At 51.6% G+C, this 19,430-nt stretch overlaps 9 protein-coding genes across 10 annotated transcripts; 6 read left to right on the top strand and 3 right to left on the bottom strand.

The window, feature by feature from the left end:
• Positions 1-262: 262 nt before the first annotated feature.
• mrpl8 (54S ribosomal protein L8, mitochondrial) lies at positions 263-1,006 on the top strand (the record flags this gene model as incomplete). Its single annotated transcript, XM_066118883.1, has 2 exons — positions 263-478; positions 569-1,006. 2 exons carry the CDS (start codon positions 263-265, stop codon positions 1,004-1,006), a joined length of 654 nt encoding a protein of 217 aa, XP_065976405.1.
• A 1,866-nt stretch (positions 1,007-2,872) lies between these two features.
• Positions 2,873-6,017, bottom strand: UTP25 (rRNA-binding ribosome biosynthesis protein utp25). The gene is made up of 3 exons (XM_007812035.2): positions 5,767-6,017; positions 4,993-5,697; positions 2,873-4,938 (listed from the first exon to the last, which is right to left on the bottom strand). Exons 1-3 carry the CDS (start codon positions 5,904-5,906, stop codon positions 3,636-3,638), a joined length of 2,148 nt encoding a protein of 715 aa, XP_007810226.1. The 5' UTR covers positions 5,907-6,017; the 3' UTR covers positions 2,873-3,635.
• Positions 3,034-3,537, top strand: J3458_005580 (uncharacterized protein; the record flags this gene model as incomplete). The annotated part of the gene is made up of 1 exon (XM_007812034.1): positions 3,034-3,537. The coding sequence occupies one exon, from the start codon at positions 3,034-3,036 to the stop codon at positions 3,535-3,537; it is 504 nt and encodes a 167-aa protein (XP_007810225.1).
• A 158-nt stretch (positions 6,018-6,175) lies between the features above and the next one.
• On the top strand, positions 6,176-7,832 carry J3458_005578 (uncharacterized protein). The gene is made up of 2 exons (XM_066118882.1): positions 6,176-6,454; positions 6,575-7,832. Exons 1-2 carry the CDS (start codon positions 6,344-6,346, stop codon positions 7,553-7,555), a joined length of 1,092 nt encoding a protein of 363 aa, XP_065976404.1. The 5' UTR covers positions 6,176-6,343; the 3' UTR covers positions 7,556-7,832.
• On the bottom strand, positions 7,801-11,838 carry J3458_005577 (uncharacterized protein). Of its 2 annotated transcripts, none has more exons than XM_007812037.2 (5): positions 9,805-11,838; positions 9,413-9,745; positions 9,274-9,353; positions 8,870-9,210; positions 7,801-8,812 (listed from the first exon to the last, which is right to left on the bottom strand). In XM_007812037.2, exons 1-5 carry the CDS (start codon positions 10,704-10,706, stop codon positions 8,087-8,089), a joined length of 2,382 nt encoding a protein of 793 aa, XP_007810228.2. In that variant the 5' UTR covers positions 10,707-11,838; the 3' UTR covers positions 7,801-8,086. The 2 variants fall into 2 exon arrangements, with proteins under 2 accessions (XP_007810228.2, XP_065976403.1); XM_066118881.1 differs by having other exon boundaries at positions 7,801-9,210; positions 9,805-10,586; positions 10,656-11,838.
• A 601-nt stretch (positions 11,839-12,439) lies between these two features.
• J3458_005576 (uncharacterized protein) lies at positions 12,440-13,874 on the bottom strand. The gene has a single exon (XM_007812038.2). The coding sequence runs from the start codon at positions 13,833-13,835 to the stop codon at positions 13,203-13,205; it is 633 nt and encodes a 210-aa protein (XP_007810229.1). The 5' UTR covers positions 13,836-13,874; the 3' UTR covers positions 12,440-13,202.
• A 280-nt stretch (positions 13,875-14,154) lies between these two features.
• On the top strand, positions 14,155-16,599 carry J3458_005575 (uncharacterized protein; the record flags this gene model as incomplete). Its single annotated transcript, XM_066118880.1, has 1 exon — positions 14,155-16,599. One exon carries the CDS (start codon positions 14,155-14,157, stop codon positions 16,597-16,599), a length of 2,445 nt encoding a protein of 814 aa, XP_065976402.1.
• Positions 16,600-17,850: 1,251 nt separating this feature from the next.
• Positions 17,851-18,183, top strand: J3458_005574 (uncharacterized protein; the record flags this gene model as incomplete). The annotated part of the gene is made up of 1 exon (XM_066118879.1): positions 17,851-18,183. The coding sequence occupies one exon, from the start codon at positions 17,851-17,853 to the stop codon at positions 18,181-18,183; it is 333 nt and encodes a 110-aa protein (XP_065976401.1).
• A 53-nt stretch (positions 18,184-18,236) lies between these two features.
• Positions 18,237-18,616, top strand: J3458_005573 (uncharacterized protein; the record flags this gene model as incomplete). The annotated part of the gene is made up of 2 exons (XM_066118878.1): positions 18,237-18,277; positions 18,340-18,616. The coding sequence occupies 2 exons, from the start codon at positions 18,237-18,239 to the stop codon at positions 18,614-18,616; spliced, it is 318 nt and encodes a 105-aa protein (XP_065976400.1).
• Positions 18,617-19,430: the final 814 nt, after the last annotated feature.

The raw sequence follows: 19,430 nt of genomic DNA, 5'->3' as shown, positions 1-19,430 counted from the left end.
AGAAAATCAGCCGGATTTCAATGCTTGCGGGCCGGCCATGGTTCCCTCCTGCGGCCAGGCCAAAAGTGTGGCTGGGCTAGTCAAGCTAGGCCAATCCCAGGCCGCCTCCGCTCACCACCTACCTAAACTGTTCGGCGACACCACCATCGACTCTTTTTGTCGGTCCAGCTGAAAAGGTCCATCGTCGAGCGCTTCAATAACGACACGTCCAAGAGCCAACAATTGCACAAGTACGCCGGTTTTCGACCGCAGCGCTAGGAAAATGGCCGGCGGTCTCGTCAAATACCGGCATCTCAGCCGAAACTCATCCGCCCGCAAAGCTCTGCTGCGAGGCCTGGTCACCCAGCTCGTGCAGTACGAGCACATCCAGACGACACATGCAAAGGCAAAAGAGGCCCAGAGACTGGCAGAGAAGCTAATTACTCTAGCCAAGAAGAACAACGAGCCCTGTAGGAGATCAGCGCAGGCAATTCTTTATGTCCGTGGCCACCATCACTCCTCGTCTGCGCAGGCGTTGGCGGCGCTGGCGACAACGTGATAGATGATGAAGCTAACCGAATCGCTAAAGACGCCCCATGTTCTTCTGCCCAAACTCTTTGGCGAAATTCGAAACAGATATCTTACCCGAGAAGGCGGCTACACCCGTGTTGTCCGCACCGAACCGAAGAACACATACGACCAAGGCGAGAGCTCCATCCTCGAATTTGTCGACGGCCCCAAGGACTCACGTTTCATGATGACGGCCAAGACAATAGCAAGAGATCGCCTCCTGGGACAGGAATCCACCCCCGTGACGGCGCAGAATATCAAGAAAGTAACACAGTTTCGGGGAGAAAAGGACCTCGAAGACATGGTTCAGCGATTTCTGGCCTTGCAAACGTCTGATGCGGCTGCTGCGGAGGAGGGACATAGTGTGGAGGCGGCACGGATCGCGGGCGAGGAATGTTCCAAAGCACAGGCACTTGCTGCAGAGGTGAAGACTCAAAAGAAGGAAGCCAAGAGTTAGACGGGATAAGTTTGTGGCGAAGAAGAAAGACCGTAGAGAGGGCGTCACCATGCGCCGTGTACTAGTATATTCTATTAACGATATATGGCAGAAAAATATTTGTCTATCAACGAGTCTACATTAATTGACTACAGTAAACTACAGTGTCAGAGCGTGGTAGTCAGACACCCGGCGTGGTTAAATGCCTGGTGCCCTCCGGCTATATAAACCAAAGTCATGACAATCAACTGTGTCCAGCCCAAGACAAGGTATGAAAGCTTATGCTGAGATTTACTGGAACTTGACACTAGACCAATCGCACCGAAATTAGGCAATAAATTCTAGGAAATTGCACTATCTCGAATGGGAAAACTTTATTGTGCCATTTTGCAGCTAAACTATCCACTGGTGTTCAGTTCTGCATGCCCTAAATCGAGCAACTCTCTCAGTGGTTCCCGTAACAACCTCGAGAACATTGTGAAAATCAATGCTCTACTCACGATTGCCGCCGAAGAATCGGCTGCCTTTCTTCACGACTTCCTTTGCTCGAAACTTCAAGCCTCCAAATTCTTTCCTATTAACAACCCCTTTCCTTTGTGTCTTATCCTATGCGACACCAAGAGCGGACTCAAGAATAGGTGATAGGTCATGAGAGGCACATATTGTGCCCCCTATTCGTTTTCTTTCCAAAGCTTCCAATGCAAGCCGGAGAGTTCCGCAATAGTTAGGTAGTTGGAGGATTTTATCTCTTGTTGCAGCACCGAAGTACGGAGGTCCAATGTAAAACTTGTGGCCATTTCCCTCCAAACGCGATCTGCTGCCCTTATTGTCTCCGTAGTTTCGCAGATCATGAATAAAGTTTAGGCTCCCTTGGTGGAACTGCGGATCATTTGCAGCAATTTGTGAAAGCATTTCTTGTTTTTTTTGCCTCAGAACGGATGAAAGTATCCCAAATGTGAATAAATGAGTCCTTCCATGGCCCTCTCAGTAGGTTCTTTTGCCATATATCTGCTGTAAGCTGGGCCGCTTGCGATATTCCACTTGGTCCAATGGAGTGGACGGTGACTTGTGTGGGATGCTTCAAGTCGACAAGTTGGGATTCAATCCAGCCTGACAAAACAAGAAATTATTACCACCGACTAGAGAAGGGAGGAGTGTTCTGGAAATACCTTGCAAATAATCCTTGGTAAATGTCATTATGTTTCCGTTCGAAACAATAGACACCATATTTTTTTCGTCCTCAATCTTCTCTAAAGTTTCCATATCTGTACTCTCTGACGCGTGTCTTACTTTTGGCTGAATAGAAACTTCGTGGACATTAGTCCCGACATTAAACCCACGAGATGTCGACAAAGTTTGTCTGGATGAAAGTGAATTTGCGTGCGAGGGAGTACGCGATGTATTCGGGGAAGGATCAGTAGCTTTCCGAACTGTGACTGTTACCACATTATCTTTGGTACAGTAAAGATTGTAGGTGGCAATAATGCTCTCATCGTTAAGCATTTGTACCGCTGCGGCCATACTATTAGAATGAATATAAAAAGCATGGTCTGTAACAGCTCCTTTGCCTCCACTCAGGCGGATACATGTTTGGAGGCTCATGGTGTGCTTTTGGACCTCTTCCAAAGTATAAACACCCTGAGTGAAAGAACTTCTTTTCATACTCTCATTGAGAAAGAACCAGAGTTGTTGCCGTCCATGCACAGACTGAGTCTGCTTCGCAGGCTTCGTTTTCTGCGGAGGCATTCTGGCGGCTGCATGAAGATCAGAGTTCCGTAGAGTAAAGGACTAAAAGACTTAGAGAATTTAGTCGGGAACCTTAAATACTGCGTTTGCATGCACGTGATGGCTCAAACTTAATCTTTGGAAAATTTCATTATACTTAAGCCTGCCATGCCGCACTATTTTAAACGTCAGTGATTCACCTTTTCTTCATTCCTTGTTCACATCTTGGCTTCGACACTACAATCCCACCATATCATCAGATCCAATCAGAATCAAGTTTCGCATACATAAAGCTATACATATCAAAAAGTCAGGCAAGAATAATGACTAAAGCAAAGCGACCAAGAAAGCTCCCTGCTGGAGCAGCAACTATTTCCCCGACAGCACCGCCAACCACATCTGCCCTTCAAAAGGACGGTATTCTTGGTTACAAGATCCGCGTCCTAATATACGATCTTCTGAATGTTGCCAAGGATCCGTCGTCAGCAAGGAGACTGAACGCCACGGTAGACGAGCACTATATCAGCACACCATATTTCACGGTCCCCGAGGCGCAAACCGTCAAGAATGCTACAGTCGATGTAGAAATCAGCTCCCATCTTATACCAGACCAGTCTAGTGCTAAATATACTATACTGGGAAAGTCGCTAGACAGCGCACTTTGCGCTTTGCTCCAGAACTTCCTCGACAAACGAAGAGCAAGCGGCGACGCTCGGCCTTGCGGGCCCCATAATCTGGCGCCTGTATTTGCGGCTCTTTTTGGAATAGACGTGGAAGAGCTGAAGGATGAAAAATTCCTAGGCCGCCTGAGGAGAAATAGGGTGTAGTGGTCTTATTCAAGCGGGCTCTTGTCTTATGTTTAGGGTTGAAAGCACGTACTTGTCTGTACATTCGTGCAACCAGCCCGGCTACTCAAGCTTGTATTCTACACGAAATCAAAAGTATCGCCACGCTCTTGAATCATCTTTCCAACTCTCTTTGATCCCACAACTCTCTCCAACTTCATTACGTCGTATTTGGAGAACATGACCCGCACTGTTCCTTGTCCGGGCTCGATCTTGAGATCCTGCTCACTCTTGCCTAGATACTCCCCGGCAATCTCTCGATAAAAGATAGGGTTATCCGGCAGTCCGTAGAAAACCACCCTCTGCACGCCACGGAGCTGATACCGTCTGAAGTGGTGTGCTCGCTCAGTGTACAACAGCACCCGATGACGACCCGTCAAGAAATGCGATCGGGCTCTAGATGCATCAGGGACATCGGTGTATTCCGACACAGCGCCGAACGTGATGTCGCTCATGGTGGGTGAGTTGGCAAAATAGTTTCGAACACGGACAAAGTCGAGATATGAGGGTATGAACAGCAGCGTGCCCGTCGTGTCCTTGACACGCTTGACCAGGGTTGGTACGATGGCCGAGACAAAGTATTCGAATCTAGCGTCAGGATCCTTCTCGACAGATGACGACTGAAACCGGGAAAAGGTCTGCTTTGCTTTGATACCGAGCTGCTGGATCACGCCGTGGTATTCGGGCTGCAGGCGAACCTTTCCAGCCCAGTTGTGACAAAATGATCTTTGGAGCTCTGAGAGCTCAGGGGTATTGAAAGCAGACAAAACAATGGTTTGTCTGAAGTATTTCGCCCAGTCTTCGAGATACCAGTTTCGAAGACGACTAAAGTCACAACCATGCGCATCCTTGGGTTGCAAGTTTAAGTGCTCAAAGATGTACTCGACATGTTCCCAGTTTTGCATGAGCAGCGCATCGGCCTGGTCGACAATGACCATTTCAATGGAACTAAGAAAATCATAGTCGGGCTTCTTCTTCTCTTCTTCAGAGCCAATTGCCATTCGGAGACCCAGGGGACTAGCGAAAAGGATATCTGAACTGTAAAACTGGGAGAAAAACTTGATTGTTTTGCGGGTGAATTTGACTCCAAGCCGAAACATGTCGTCGTCGTTGCCTTCAAAGAGGAGTCTGAAGTCTTCGGGCCTGTCTTGTCCAAAATTGGATTCTTTTTCAATGTATGAGTCCTCAAACCTTTTACGGTTTTCTTGCTGTTCGGGGTCGCACATGTCGCGGATGATGTTGATAATCTTGGCACAAGAATTTCTCGTCGGTAGTAGGAAGAGAACCTTGGGCCGGGTGAAGCCTTGGTCTCGAAGTTCTAATTCTGTGTCCTCGCTTTCCTTGGCTAGCTTGTAGCTGTTCTTGATAACACGATCCCTCGTCCTGGAACAGTGTTAGCCAATGATATAACGCAACGAGCTCGGTTAGCAAACTCACTTGAAAACATGATTCAGCGCATGTAAACACACCGCTTGTCGCAGACCTGTGGCATTCTTCACCGTACGATCAAAGTGGAAAATATCCTTGTATCCAAAGAGCAGTGGCAGAATCGCCTTCTGTGTCTCGTCCTGCTTATCCATCTTCTTGGAAGCCATCTCCTGCAATTTCTGCTTGAGCTTTAACCCTTCAATACCGCAAGGATGAGGGACATCCATCTTGCTACCAGAGCCAGCAGACATCATGGTAGCTCGTAATGATGAAACAAGCGCCCTCGTCGTAACCCAGTCGTCGTTCTTGACTGCTTTGACGGCCTTCCCGACTTCCTGGTCATTTGGATGCGCAAAATGAACGTCAAATGGATCAGTGAGTTCCTCATCATCTTCGGAATCGGGCTCCTCCTCCTCAAGTTGATTGCCATTGTTGTCGACATCCTCAGCCTCATCAACCTCATCCACGTCCTCCTGATCCTGATCACTTGCTGCCTCTATGTCCTCATCTTTAGAGCTGTCGGCTTGTTGTGAGTAATCACTATGATCTAATTTCCGCCTCTTTGCTGTGGGGGCACTGGAGTCATTGAAACTCTGCAATAGAGCCATATATGGCCGAGCAGCTGGCGTTTCCTCCTCGTCATCAGAAGCGCTGTCGGCCAACGCATCGTCTTGCTCATCCTGAGAATCACCTCCCGATTCCGACTCGGTTTCCCTAATTGGACTTGTAAATTTCCATACTATAATACCGACTTCGGACTCCAAATAATATTAAAGGACTTACTCATCCCTATCTGCCAGGCGGTCGCCTTCAAACCGCCTCATGGGCCCATAGCGACTGAATCCTCTTCCTCTGCCACGTCCTCCACGGGCCCCTCGTCCTCCTCTGCCTCTAAAGTTGCCGCCTCTTCCACGTGGTCCCATTACGTATCAAACTAAGGAAGAATATGAGCAAACAAAGTCAGCTAATCGGCGGACAAAAAAGAAAAAAAGGCAGCCGGCCACCACGCAGTAAATAAAGTACACCCAGAAGGCAGACCCGCTAAAAAAGTTCAAACTTCACTCGCAGCCTTGCATTGGCGAAAGACAGCCGCGCCCAGCCACAGCCATGGTGGGGGCTCAGCCACGCTTCCCTTATCGTGGCTTATCGGTGCGCACAACCCCAGCCAGAGCCCAGCCAAACCGTGCAAATCGAAAAATCGGCGAAAACTGAAAGGTGGGCATCGCGAACAAACTGAACGGCCCAGAACAAGACGAAGCGGGCCCTCGACTTTTGCTTCAACCTCCCGCCCCCCTCCACGCCCATCCCGCATCCTCGAACGAACGAACGCCGCTTCGTGTCGATATCCTTGTTGCCCAGTATGGCCGCCGCCGCTACCGAGCGCTTCATACACCTCGCGCGTCCTTTGACGCACGCCAACGCCGGGCTTCAGTCGAGCATTGCCCCGCTTGTCGTCAACATCCAGCCTCAGGTACATATCACGACCCTCCTGCTAGCCCATAAAAATCTTTGGTCTCATCTGAATCATCCTGGGCTGGTCCTATCAATACAAGACGCCGTGCTAATCTTGTCCTTCTTCCCTTCAAAACAGGCTATCCTCTCGGTCCTCGACCACGCCGTCCGACGAGACAACCGCGAAAATGCCCAGTCGACCCGTGTGATCGGTGCCCTCGTCGGCACCCGCTCCGAAGATGGCACCGAAGTCGAAGTCCGCTCCTGCTTCGCCATCCCCCACACCGAAGAGGAGGACCAGGTCGAAGTCGACGTTGAATACCAGAAGAACATGCTCGCCCTGACGCTCAAGGCTTCTCCCCGCGAAGCCCTCCTCGGCTGGTACACCACCTCCCCCGAACTCAACAGCTTCAGCGCCTTGATCCAGAACTTCTTCGCCAGCGCCGAGACAGGCACGGCCCCTCACCCGGCCGTCCACATGACCATTTCCACCGAGCCCGGCGAGGACATCCAGACCAGATGCTACATCAGCGCCCCCGTTGCCGTCAGCGCCGAGCGCGCCGCCGAAAGCTGTCTCTTCATCCAGGTCCCCCACAAGTTCCTCTACGGTGACTCTGAGCGCGTTGCCCTCGAGGCCGTCGCCAGCGCACAAAACAACGAGAACAGGACTGCGCCTCTGGTCTCAGATATCGAGGGTCTCGGGCGATCCATCGAGCAGACCTTGAACCTGCTGGACCGCGTGAGCGAGTGGATCAACGGTGTGCTGGACGAAGAGGAGGAGCCCAACAACGCCCTGGGCCAGTACTTGATGAGCGCCCTGTCTCTGACCCCCAAGGTGGACGCCTCCCAGATCGAGCATGACTTCAACAACCATATCCAGGACGTTCTGATGGTCAGCTACCTGGCCAATACTATCCGCACACAGATCGATCTCTCGCAACGACTGGCAACCGCCAGCCTGGTTAGTAACGAGAAGGACGGCGAGGGCAAGGGTGACGGCGACAAGGGTGGTCAGCGTGGAAACAAGCGAGGTGGCCGTGGCGGTGCTAGAAGCGGCGGCCAGCAGCGTGAGCCGAGGGAGCCCAGAGAACCCCGTGAACCGAGGGAACCTACGGAATAAACAAAAATGTGGGACATGAGTATCAGTGTTTTTTATGATAGTGTGTGCGGTGGAATTCCCAATGCTAAAGAAACGCAGAGGAAGACGCCAAGGGTGCCCCGGTGTTATGAAGAAGGGACGCTGCATGTTTTTTTAAACGCAGATGTGAAGAGTTTAGCAGGGAACCTGGGCACCGTGCCATATAACACATCATCATGGCGTTGTGGTCAGCCGTATTTAATTCGGTAACTGAGACTTTAGAACCATAAAAAAATTAAAATGGGAATTTTAAATCGCCATCCTAGTGTTTCATTGAAGGAAATAGTATGGTTATCAATGTAATGCTCTTCATCTAGTGACAATGCGTATACCCTACGAAAAGACATAGACGTGGAGTTCTTTTTCATCCTATCCACCAATAACGCCAAAAAAGGAAGGGGCAAAAGAAGTGGGAGTGAGAGACAAGGAAAGGAAGATATAATAGAAACCCGTTCATGCCCAGATGCGCCTGTTTGATTCGGCCGGCTGCCCCTTAACACCGGATGATGCATCCTAAATCCCAGTAGCCGGCTTCTGAGGTAAAGTAGCCGGGTTGCCATAGGTAGGCAAATGAGTAAATATCTGACTAGCCCCGTGAGGGACAGGCATTGGAGGTCGACCGGGAATATGAGCCGGAGAACCCTGTGGTATATGCTGTTGGGGAGGACCAAGAGGCACAGCTGGCATCGGAGGTAGTTGAGGCTGCTGCATATGTGGTGAGGGGACATGTGGTACGGTGTGATAACTAGGCATGGAGCTGCTTGATCCCTGTCGTGCCATAACGTACCCTCCAGCATATGCTTGAGGGACGGATGGAGGATAGGCTCCATAGGCCAAGTGAGGTGGAGTGCCAATTTGTGGGCTACCGTGATGTGACCCGGGAGCCGTAAAAGGCGGCTGCGGAGGCGGCACGATGGGCATGCCATTTCCACCAGGAACAAATGACTGAGTCTTTGGGTTGAAGGCGTGGTTCCTATTGTAGCTACCAGGGATGGGGTGCTGGCTTTTTGGGTCATTGGGGTTAGCATTGACAGGTAGTTGTCCGTATGCATAAGGTATTCCAACTTGAGTCGGTCCTGATGTCTGTGCAGGCACTCGAGTTGGGTAAGAGGGCTGATTATACCCTGGCTGTGCCCAAACCTGCTGCGCTGTTGCACCCGGGGCAACAGGAGCACCGTACGTTGACATAGGACTCCCACTAGATGGGAAACGCTGTTGTGGGGGTTGAGGAGGATATTGCTTGAGAGCTTGTTAGCAGGCACATCTGTCAGACTTCATCTGATCAATGTTACATACTTGGGGCATGCTGTAGCCGGGGTAGGCTGGGTTGGGTGCCATGACAGGCATATTGGCATAATTGGCGGTTTGCTGATTATAGGACAGGGGAACCTGGGCTGGATATGAAGCCTGAGGCTGAGGAATAAATTGGCCTGACGCTGAAGGAACGTATTGTCCTTGAGACTGAGATACCCATGTCTGTTGTTGAGGGCCCCAATAAGGGGTATACTGGTTTCGAGAATCGAAACTGTCTGAATCGTCTCGCCGTTGCTTGCCAGACTTGCCTCTCTTTGTGCTTCCTGTCTTGTTACTAGCAGAAATGGAGCTTGTGCGAGACATGCCAGTTGCGCCGTCATTTTCTATACTCGTTCATTAGTATGCCTTTTTTCTAAAGAGTTCATCAGATTCGTAAGGTTGTTTACCTGGGATACTGTCTTCCGAACTACCGAAGATACGTTCACGAGCCAGCTTGTAGTTCTCCTCGCGTTCTTCACGCGAAAGCCTATTAAATCAAAACGGTTAACATCCCTGGTATTCTGGCAATCGGCAAGTTTGACCTACTTGGGGTTCGCTGCCAGCTTGGCATCTTTGATCTCACTGCCCGACTCTGATGTAGGCTTTGAGGCATTGGCGCTCATCAAACCCTCACCATCTTGACCACGCCGCATGATCTTCCTGGGCAGGACTGCGGGTGGCGGCGTGCTACTTGAAGATGGGTTGGATTGAGGGGCCATGGTAGCCAACGAGGGCGGGACACGACAGAAGGGAGTTCTAAAGATTCGGACCGAGCCAATGTGAGGTTCATAAGAATGTGTCATGTGATAATAATCGGCCAGTTTATGTGTCAGCATTCTACAAAATGAATTGGATGGCGGCAAGTCCATATATGGCTCCCTGTGAAGTGTGTTAGCTGTGTCAAGTTGCGGTGTATGTGAGTGGAGGTAGAAACTTACTTGGAGTCTTGGACGAAGTCAATTACGTCTTTTTCCAGTCGAAGTAAGAAATACCGATCCCTAGGGCTTGCCAAAGCATCTAGAAGCTTTTCATCCGGAGCCTGCCGGTATATGACATTCAAAGCATCGGGTGATCCATCGGTACTCAGGGGTACAGCAGCGGCCAGAGGTGGACCGCGTTCAGATGAAGCGCTCTGCGGTGTGAGAATACCATGAGGAGGCACACCCATCGCTACGTGTGCCGCCCTTCGCTCAGCCAGTTCTCCTGATGGTATACACTTGTTCCTGAGAGCCACGTCTGAGCTCATTCGAGACCCAGCGACCAGCGAGCCACGAATGGAAAAGGTGTCGTCGTCTTCTGCTGCAGCCTGAACACTGGCACTGTCGTCTGGACGTAGTGACTCTTTCTCGTCGAGAGCGAATGTCGTCCCAGATGTAATACTCTTCCCATCCAAGCTTGGTGGCTTCGTGCCCAAATCTGAGCTAGAATCGCATTTCTGAGAATCGTCTGAGCCACTATCTTTGCCCGGATTTGATCGTCGGGGCTCTGGTTCGGATACAGGGCCACGTCCATCAACAACTAGGCTAGGAACTTTTGATGCGATGTTGAGGCCATTGAGAGATGAGGCGACAACAGCAACACCATTCGACTTGGGTGCTGCGGCTCGTTTGCTCTCTGGGCTAGAGGAGCCGTCGGCAATGACGGCTGTTGAGGGAGCATTTGACTCAATTTTGGCGGTGGGCTCTGTCGGCGCAGCTTCCTTGGTGACAGTGGCCGCGACCTGAATCGCACATTGGGTATCAGTACTGGGCAAACATGACCAAGATGGAGAGAAGCCGCTGTCACGTACCTTGGCAAACGACGGTTTAGGCATGTCTGGAGAAACCTGTGTAGTCGCCATGGTATGTGAAGAGAAAAAAAACAGATGGGTTTGGGATATCCAACGCAGGGCAACGCCGGTAGATGATGGTGATGGAGGCGATGAAGACGAAACCCAAACAAGAATTATTTTCAGACAGCGCTCGTGGAGGACGGGTCGGAGAATCGCAATTCGCAGACCAAGGTGACAGGAAGTGACAGGAATAGAATCGAAATCAAAAAACAGAATCGATCGAGACGAGGCAGCGGACAAAATTCAGAGTGGTGGTAATCATCGTCGAAACAAAATACGTATTGCTTCTAGTTGTTGAGACTCGGTCGGGTAGCAGGGCGTGGCGGCGACGGGATTATCGCGGCGCACGAACGGTGGGCTCCTTTGCGAGAGGGCCCAATATATAGAAGAATGTCCCTGAAAACACCATGCAAACACCATGCAAACACCAAGCCGTTGTTTGGAGACGGGTGCAATGGCGATGAAGAGCGAGGAGGTCGTTGGAGGGGAGGTTTTGAGGGTCTGAAAGTGGACGGTGGGGGGTCTGTCTGCTGTGGATGGCGGATGGCAGAGATGGAATGAACAAAGACCAGCTGCAATACCTGCGGCCTGACCTGCCAGAGCACAACCAGTGGAGCGCCAGGATTCGACTCGACGGCGTGTTCGATCCCAAGATTCTGATGGTGTCCAGAAGGGCCTCAAGCCGATGCCATGGGTCGACCCGATAAAAGCGGTCTTGAATGGGCAACAAAAAAAAAAAAAGAATATGAGGCTGTCTGGTCAAGCGTTCGAGGGCGGATGCGAACCTTTCGAGGCGAGCGAGTGAGCTTTCACTGTCGACTTGGTGCTGGGCAGAAAATGACCTAGCGCCGGTAGGTTCCTCAGCCTCTTATTGCTCAAGTGTACTCCGTACAGCGTACCAGAACGACCAACTGAAGCAACGAACACCGGAGTTATTCATTGACTCCTCGCCCGCCTCCCACCAACGATGAACAAGCCGGGCGCTGTGTGCCTGCTGACTAAGACATCCGGCTACGGCCCCAACCGATGACTGCAGCAACAGCCCAGGAAGCATGAACACACAATACAAAGTTTGTCTCAGCTAAGGTCCATGCAGGCAAATTATAAATTGAAAAAGGGTGAAGAAACACATTTAATTTGATTTTTTTTCTTCGTCTTGACTATCCCAGATAGCCCTCGCCCCTAATCGCATGGACTCACCATGGTGCTTGATGTCACGTGAGCTCATATGGCACCGGGAAGAAGGGTTGACGATCCACTACTCCGTACCTTGGTTCAGGAGTTCTCTAATTCTAGTAGCAAACTTGGACTGCATGACATGCAAGCCCAGTTTTCATTAATATTCATTTTGCATCCGTGACTCCGTTATCACAGTGGAATTTGCCATTCAAACTCAAAGGGGTAACTCGAAATGTTTAGCTACAGAGGACGAGGTGGTCCCTCTCGCTCAACCCCGGCCAGTGTTCAATGCCAAAAGTGCCTGAAACGAGATATGTCACCTTGAACCCAATTCAACAAAGCTCATAAGACTAACGTTCCTAGCACGGCACTACTCTTACGAGTGTAAAAGCTCAACACAAGAACGGCCATATGTATCTCGCCCATCAAGATCACAACAGCTTCGCAATCCAAAGCTGGTTCCCAAGCTCACAAGTGACACGCCAAATCCTCTAGAAAAAAAGTTGGTGAAGTCCCCTTGATACTGCTGCTTGCCTGGAACCGGAAGCTAACAGATGTGTAGAGCTGGAGTTGCAGATGAGGTGCTGCGGAAAAGGGAGGCAGAGCGCGCCAGACAGCAGGAAGCTGAGGAATCGGATAAAGAGAGCCTGCCACCATCCCCAAAGCGTCGCAGATCAGCATCATCGGAATCTGTTTCTACAATTTCAACAGATGAATCAAGACACTCTCGCTCCCCAAGGCGCCGCTCTAGATCTCCCCCTCCGCAGAGGCCACGACAGAACCCCGATTCTGACCGGGGTGGCGGCAGACCACGTCTCGAACAAAGCTTCAGTCGTAGCCCGCCTCCTACTAAGCAAAATAGACGGTCCCTGCCAAGAGACAGTCTTTCACCAAGGAATGAGCCTCAAGAACACCGTTACCGAGACCGTAAGGATCCAGAGCATGAGGGGGTGAGGCCCTGGCGGTCTCGCCACCGCAGTCCATCACGCCACGATGCCAGGGAATCTAGACGGCGAATTTCATACGCCTCAAATTCGCCAGAGCGACAAGAGAGGCAACCGCCACGCGGGAAAGATCATAGGCCACGACGCGACGATCGTGGCAGAGGAAGGGATGCTGAACCGCCTCGACAGCGTAGTCTCAGCCCCTTTAGTCGAAGGTTAGCAATGACGCAGTCTATGAACCGTGGAGACAGGTGAAGGGTATCGTATGTTGTATTCTGCTTTTAAACTGTATAATAAAAATCATAGTCCCTGACTACCTGCCGATGCAAACTCCAACCAAGATATTGTAAACAAGATGTTAATATACAGCCTCTGGCAAGGCTCAGGCCAAAAGAGCTTCGTCCTCTGCTCGCTCCCTCCTCTCTTCCTCTTCTTCTTCCTGTTCCCTGACTCTCAAGCCTTCTACAAGAGCAACGCCATCCATACCGACAGCATCCCCGTCGACCTTTGCGCTGCCCGCGGCTGCAGGATTCGTAGCTGCCTTTTGAGCCCCAGAAATCCTCTCTCGAACCAGCCTCGCTATCGCATTATCTGTCCGAACATTCAAAATGTCCATTTTTGCTTCCAAGTTCCGCTTCAGGTCCCAATTTGGTTTTTTCGGCTGTAGCTTGAACAAATCGAGTCCCTTGTCATCCCGTGCCTCTTCGGCCGCTTGCTGCTTGACTTGCGCCTCGACGTCTGCAGCTTGCTCTTCTAGAGTAGGTTTATCCAGGCCCTCGTTTGGCGCTTGATCGAATCCAAGCTTGGGACCTTTTGTTTCTGGATCATAATTGCGTCCCGAAAGGTGTAGACGCGAGACGTCCGCTTCTGGAGTTGCTGCGGGTGAGTTTTCGGTTTCTGGTGCGGCAGCCTCGTCTTCGTCGTCGGGCTTCTTTCGTTTTAGATTTCTGAGGGCAGCAAGTCGCGACTTGCGGTCTTCTGACGCGGCGCTCAAGCTGTATTGAGAAGATGACATGGCGCCCAGCGCTGTAGCTGTAGAATAAGTGTTTCAATGCGCGATGGAAGTTTGGAGTAGATCTTGCTTGGTGGGGCAGCCGGCGGTTGAAAAGTTGGACTCGAGCCGCGACTTTGGCGCCGCGGCGGCTAATAATGCATCGCTGCATGTTAAATATTTTTGATGGGTCCGACTCTTCAGGGAAACGTCCAACTCCAATTCCACATCCTCCCCGGTAGCCGCTTTCTGCATGCGCCGCGACAAAATTCGGTGAAGCTTTTCCCATGGAAACTCTACCGTTATGAATGCAGTGATTCAGAAATAACTGCTGTACCAAAAGATGCGGACGGCCTGCCGCCTTAGTCGTGTCGGCGGCGCCCGACTTTGCACCGCGCCTCGACTACAACCAAACGCTCGAGCAGCACTGGATAAGGCACAACGGCGTCTCCTTTCAAATTGCTTTCAAAGACTTCTACCTTCCGTGGCACCGAGCGACTTCTCAGCTCGAGCCCAACTTGATGATGAGTGGCAGGCCGCCTTTAGAGACTGCTACGAGGCACCTACAACTCCTGGATCGAAGCCCAGCAACGCAACATCAGACCGTACCTCTGCAGATTGGGGGGGGGATACTGTTGGCTCTGCTACGCATTCTCGACAACCAGACTCAAGTATCACAGAATACGATAGCCGCACATCACGGTTCCGGACCAAGCCAGCAAATCCAAAAACCCCGACTCCACGAAAGTATGGCCGACAAATATCAAGCAGGCCCAGAGCTAGGAGAGGCCCAATGAGCGAGCAAGATATGCACCAACAATGGGGTTACCTTCGTCATAAGTACTCCGGGGACGAGCTGCTTATAAGGCGGAAGGCCTTCAATTCGTGGAAAGAAAAGTTGTACAAAATTACCCGCAATCGCGACCCGCCTTGGCCTTGGAAAAGTAATAGTCAATGGCTACTAGAACACGAGACTGTTGCAAGCATGCGCTTAGCTTGGCAAGAACTAGACAGTGAGTCTCGACAGAAACAGTGGCCACGAACAATGCTCTCCACCATGTGCATTTGTCCAGAGAAGACGGGCATGGTTTTAGAAGCCACGCTAGACCCCTGGCCTCCCGGATACGCCATCAACGATATTTTGCTGTTTATCATTCAAAGGCTAGATCTTAGGAAGGCGAATAATATCCGCGAACGAACTCTGAAAGCTGAAGAGGTAGCGGACTTGTTTCACAAAATAATAGTGGATAGTCCCAAACAACATGTTCCATTCAGCCAAAGACTCTTGGGATTGTTCGCCAAGAAGCTGCCCAGCGAACAAGCTTCCGAGCTGTACTCACTTCTCCAGCGGTCAGAGATCAAGATCCATGCGAATACCATGATACAATTTGCGAGCAAGCTAGCTAAAGACCCTGCCCACAAAGCAAATGCCTTTGGGATACTCCAGGCATTATCTGACAGCGGTGCTGATTTGAACGAGGCCCGGCCATCAAGCGTCATTACTTCATTGCTCCACTGTCAAGTACCTGAGGGAGTAGAACCGACCCAAAATCACGTCTTCTCTCCGCAAGATGCCCTTCAATATTTTATACAAAGGGGGTTCACGTTGAACCTGCTTAGCGCGACGGCTTTCCTCGATACCCTTTCCCAGCAAGGAGAGGTTGACGAGGCAATACGGCTTGCATTGCTCTTCTCTGAATCTGGCATTCAATTGGACCATAAGGCTTGGGCGACCGTGTTCAGAGGAGCAAAATCTACTCGTAATGTTGAGACTGTTGCCAAGGCACTGGACGTAGCCAAGGTGGCAGATGTTCCATTTGTGGAGGTTCTGAACAACGCACTTCACAGTGCTTTTCATTTTGCTGGGATGGAAGCGGCGGAGAGGAAGAGCCAGCTTCAGTCTCCCCAGCCAAATCTTTTCGGTCCTCTGCTACGTATATACGCCAAGAAATTCGACCTCGAACCGCTTCAGTGGTGGTTGCCAGACTCCCTGCCGTTGTATCTAGCACAGGGTATTGGCCAGCGAGGCCTTGTCCCGGGCAATACATCGCAAACAAGATGGCAATTTGAAACTACTATAATGCCGTTTGTGGATCAACTGTTCTCATCAGGCGACGACACAAAGCTGCAACCAAACTTGACCACCATCGCAATCATGATGCGGGCCTACATCAGGAATCTGCAGCAGCCCTACGACCTAATGGCATATTACCAATTCTTCAAGTCAAGATTAGAAGAACAGAGCAAGAATGCTTCTATCCCGTCAGCGTCCCGACTGATCAAGAATCAAGGCAGCCTCATACACGACACTCTCATCTTCACAATGACAGAGCGCGGTGAACTCTCACGTATCGCTCTCCTGATTTTCGGCGACATGCTCAAGGACCAGCTGCACGCGAATGCCGCAGACGGTGAAAGGGTTCACGTGGAAAGCGACGGAGTAGTGGCGACAGCGGCGGTTCACCCAGCACCGACGGTGTTGACGTTTACAATCTTACTACGGGGCCTGATGAACAACCGTGACCGGATGCTAGTGGACAAAATCATTCAGGTCATGCGCGAGAACGGCATTCAACCCAATTTAGTGACATATAACACGCTGACAAGCGGGTATGCATCGATGCAAGATGTCGCCAAGACGGTGAGCACGCTGCAGGACATGGAGGCAGCGGGGTTCAAACCTGATTTCTACACGTTCAGGGCGTTTTCGAAATTGAAGGACCAGGAGAGAGCGCTTCAGATGATGGAGGACATGATTGAAGCCAACCGACATGATATAGGTGCATGACGAGCTGCGAGAGTAACACATGAAGATGCATTGTTATGCGGGCGGCGTTGCGATCGATCACTTGATACCATATAGAATTGTACACTAGAGTGAAATATATGTAAATGTAAAAATAAACAATATGACTTATGATGATACATACAACTTATTCAGGCAAAAGTGTGCATTATCTATCGTTGGCATGATATATTCGGTGATGGCGCTGATGTCCGAAGGCCATCTGGTGGCTCATCCTGCTCCCAACCATTACCATCAATTGTCCATCACCACTCGGCCACTTCACTCATCATGTGAAGGCTGCAATGGACATATTGATCTCATGTCTCAAACCAGAAACCAAGGGCCCAAAATAATCGGTCCTCGAATCAAATTTCTTCACAAGCTCTAGACCTCCCTTGAAGCGTGAATTATACTCCTCCATGTAGCAGAACCTCACCCGTTATCAAGACATCAACCCACGAATGCCAGAAGCAAGTCTTCACCACCCCCACGACCGCCTTCTACACCAACGACTCCCATCGCATACGACGCAACTGCTCTGCCCCATCATGCACCGCCTGCCAACGACCCAAGTCGAAATGTGAGCGACAACAACCATGCGGCGCCCCCTGTCGTTTTGGACGAGCAGCACGCACAAGCAGCAGCTATTGCTGGAAAAGATGGTCAAGGAGTCTGCGTCGCATCTCCCGGCCTCGGCGAAGGGCCACGACCTCCCGGATGGTCAAAGGCATGCCGACCACGCCCTTCTTAAAAGGTGGACGCCCTGCTGATGATGGCATAGATTCGTCGTATCTGCACGCGGCGTCTTGGGCTGCGCTTATGGCTGGCATAACGGGACACCCAGACTGCTTCCGGCAGCGGATCGATCGTGAGAGGAAGAGAACGGGCACGCGGGCGAGGGGAAAGGACTAAGAGGATCGCGACCTCTTGCTGGGCGGCATCCCGTCCATCAGTTCTGTCGGCGGTACGAGGCCTTTTGGCAGGACCCCCCGTCGGTCGGCATCCTCTGGAGAAGCATCCTCTTCTCCGTGTTGGCACTTGGCTCCCAGCGTTGTGCCGCTGCGTCTGGCTCGTAGTCCTCCGGCGTCCTCTTGTCCTTCCAGCACGGCATGCCGTCCATCATCGACGACGGGCCATGCGACGCGGAACCGCCGTCTGTCCTCACCGACGACGACTTTGACTCCAAGACACCACCACCAGCCTCCCTCCCTCGTCGTCGTGTATTCTCACAAGGCGGCGCCGGCCCGGATCATGCGCCGCGTCGTCCGCTCCGTCGAGCCACAGCCCTACTGCCACGTCCTAGCCCTCCACGACGACCATGAGAAGTGGTACGCCGCGCTCCCACCGTGTCTCAAGATTTGGACCGGCATTCACCTACCAGGAACTACACCATCATACCGCCTCATTCTGGAGATGATGCATTTCAAAGGCCTGTGTGTCCTTCACAGGCCGTACCTCAGCGCGCACAAACACGACAACAGGTACGCTGGCTCGCGGCGAATTCTACCGAGAATCCGCAGCCAGGATACTACATCACCACGTCGAGTTTGGTTCGGCCACACGGCCCGGAGACAGGTCGTATGAGGACATGGCACATGGTCGCCAGTCTGACATACCATCACCCCCTAATGGCAGCCATGGAGCTGCGCATCGATCCAAGCGAGGCGTCGGACTACAGGTACATCCCATCCAAACCTCTAGCCTACGGCTCTCAAAACGCGTATACTAGCACGCCGCCAGTCCGAAAGACAAGTCGTCTCGCACCCAGCTCCTCGCACTCCGTCCCCTCCATCTGAGCCTCCCGAGCGTCCCGAGTCCAAAGACGCCAAGCACGCATCCCCAAGTCCTGCGAGCAGTGCTGAGCAAGCTCGGTACACCCCCAACCAAGTACCTCTCCCCAAACGACCCCATCCACAGCTTCTATCCCATGCAAATCCCCTCGGGGATATCCCCAACATCACCCGGGAGGACAGGCAACGTCTCAATAGAGAACCTGAACGGCTTCGCCCCGTCCTAGAAACGCCGCTCAGCAACGGCACAGAAACAGTCGACTGTGTTTGTGACCCCGTTTCCTCATCAGCCAGCCATCAACCTAACCCAGCCCAGCACCCACCAGAGCCTCCTCGATCCCGACTGGAACGCCTAGCCCTCCCCAGCTCTCAGCCAAGGCATACCACAGCCTCGAGTCACCAATGAATATGCACCGCAACACGGAAGAGAAAGAAGAGAGAGAGAGGCCAAAGTGAGGCGCAGCACAGCCTTGTTCCTCCAAAAATGCAATCATGCGCATCTGCTTCACTATTACACGACATAAACCCTTGTACAAGTATTCCCCCCCGCCTCCCCAAAACAAAAACCAAACAGAAAATTGGAATGGCGGTCTGCGAGATTTAGTCACAGTCTTGTCATGTTTGGACGCGGCTGGTTGCGTGAATGGGCTGGAGGCCGCAGGGCAAGAGCCCGAGCCGCAGCCAAGTGTTGTTTGGATCACGGTACACGTCTGCTTTTCTTTGGTAAGGGGGGTGTGCCGGACCGAAGAAGGTTTTTTTTTTTGTTTTGGCGAGGCCACCGAAGCGCGCCTGAACAGGCTTCCATTATTCCAGAATGAGGACGAATGCGAGAGGCCTCTGGAGAGACGGCGACGTTGTACAGAGAGCCATTTGTTCTTCTTGCCATTGCAAACGTGGACGTGGACGTGCAACAAAGTGTGATTATTTCAATTTGAATATCTCTGGGTAGTTGGGTATCTTCTCGCAAGGAAACCTGGTCTAACCTGTGATGGAAGAGCTGGGCCAGGAGAGGAAGCAAAGGAAAAGGGGAAAGAAGAAGAA

This window comes from Metarhizium acridum (assembly GCF_019434415.1).
Source record: "Metarhizium acridum strain ARSEF 324 chromosome Unknown scaffold_31, whole genome shotgun sequence".
NCBI classification, from domain to species: domain Eukaryota; kingdom Fungi; phylum Ascomycota; class Sordariomycetes; order Hypocreales; family Clavicipitaceae; genus Metarhizium; species Metarhizium acridum.
This window is presented reverse-complemented; position numbering and strand designations above follow the sequence as displayed.

Excerpts from the sequence above, each read along its gene's own strand:
- UTP25 (XM_007812035.2), bottom strand. The coding sequence starts at position 5,906 with ATGGGACCACGTGGAAGAGGCGGCAACTTTAGAGGCAGAGGAGGACGA. Across the intron at positions 5,698-5,766 it reads CGCCTGGCAGATAGGGATGA|GGAAACCGAGTCGGAATCGG; the intron begins GTAAGTCCTTTA and ends AAGTCCAATTAG. Across the intron at positions 4,939-4,992 it reads GCGCTGAATCATGTTTTCAA|GACGAGGGATCGTGTTATCA; the intron begins GTGAGTTTGCTA and ends ACACTGTTCCAG.
- J3458_005578 (XM_066118882.1), top strand. The coding sequence starts at position 6,344 with ATGGCCGCCGCCGCTACCGAGCGCTTCATACACCTCGCGCGTCCTTTG. Across the intron at positions 6,455-6,574 it reads TCGTCAACATCCAGCCTCAG|GCTATCCTCTCGGTCCTCGA; the intron begins GTACATATCACG and ends CCTTCAAAACAG.
- J3458_005577 (XM_007812037.2), bottom strand. The coding sequence starts at position 10,706 with ATGGCGACTACACAGGTTTCTCCAGACATGCCTAAACCGTCGTTTGCC. Across the intron at positions 9,211-9,273 it reads TTCGGAAGACAGTATCCCAG|AAAATGACGGCGCAACTGGC; the intron begins GTAAACAACCTT and ends GAACGAGTATAG. Across the intron at positions 8,813-8,869 it reads CCGGCTACAGCATGCCCCAA|CAATATCCTCCTCAACCCCC; the intron begins GTATGTAACATT and ends CAAGCTCTCAAG.
- J3458_005576 (XM_007812038.2), bottom strand. The coding sequence starts at position 13,835 with ATGTCATCTTCTCAATACAGCTTGAGCGCCGCGTCAGAAGACCGCAAG.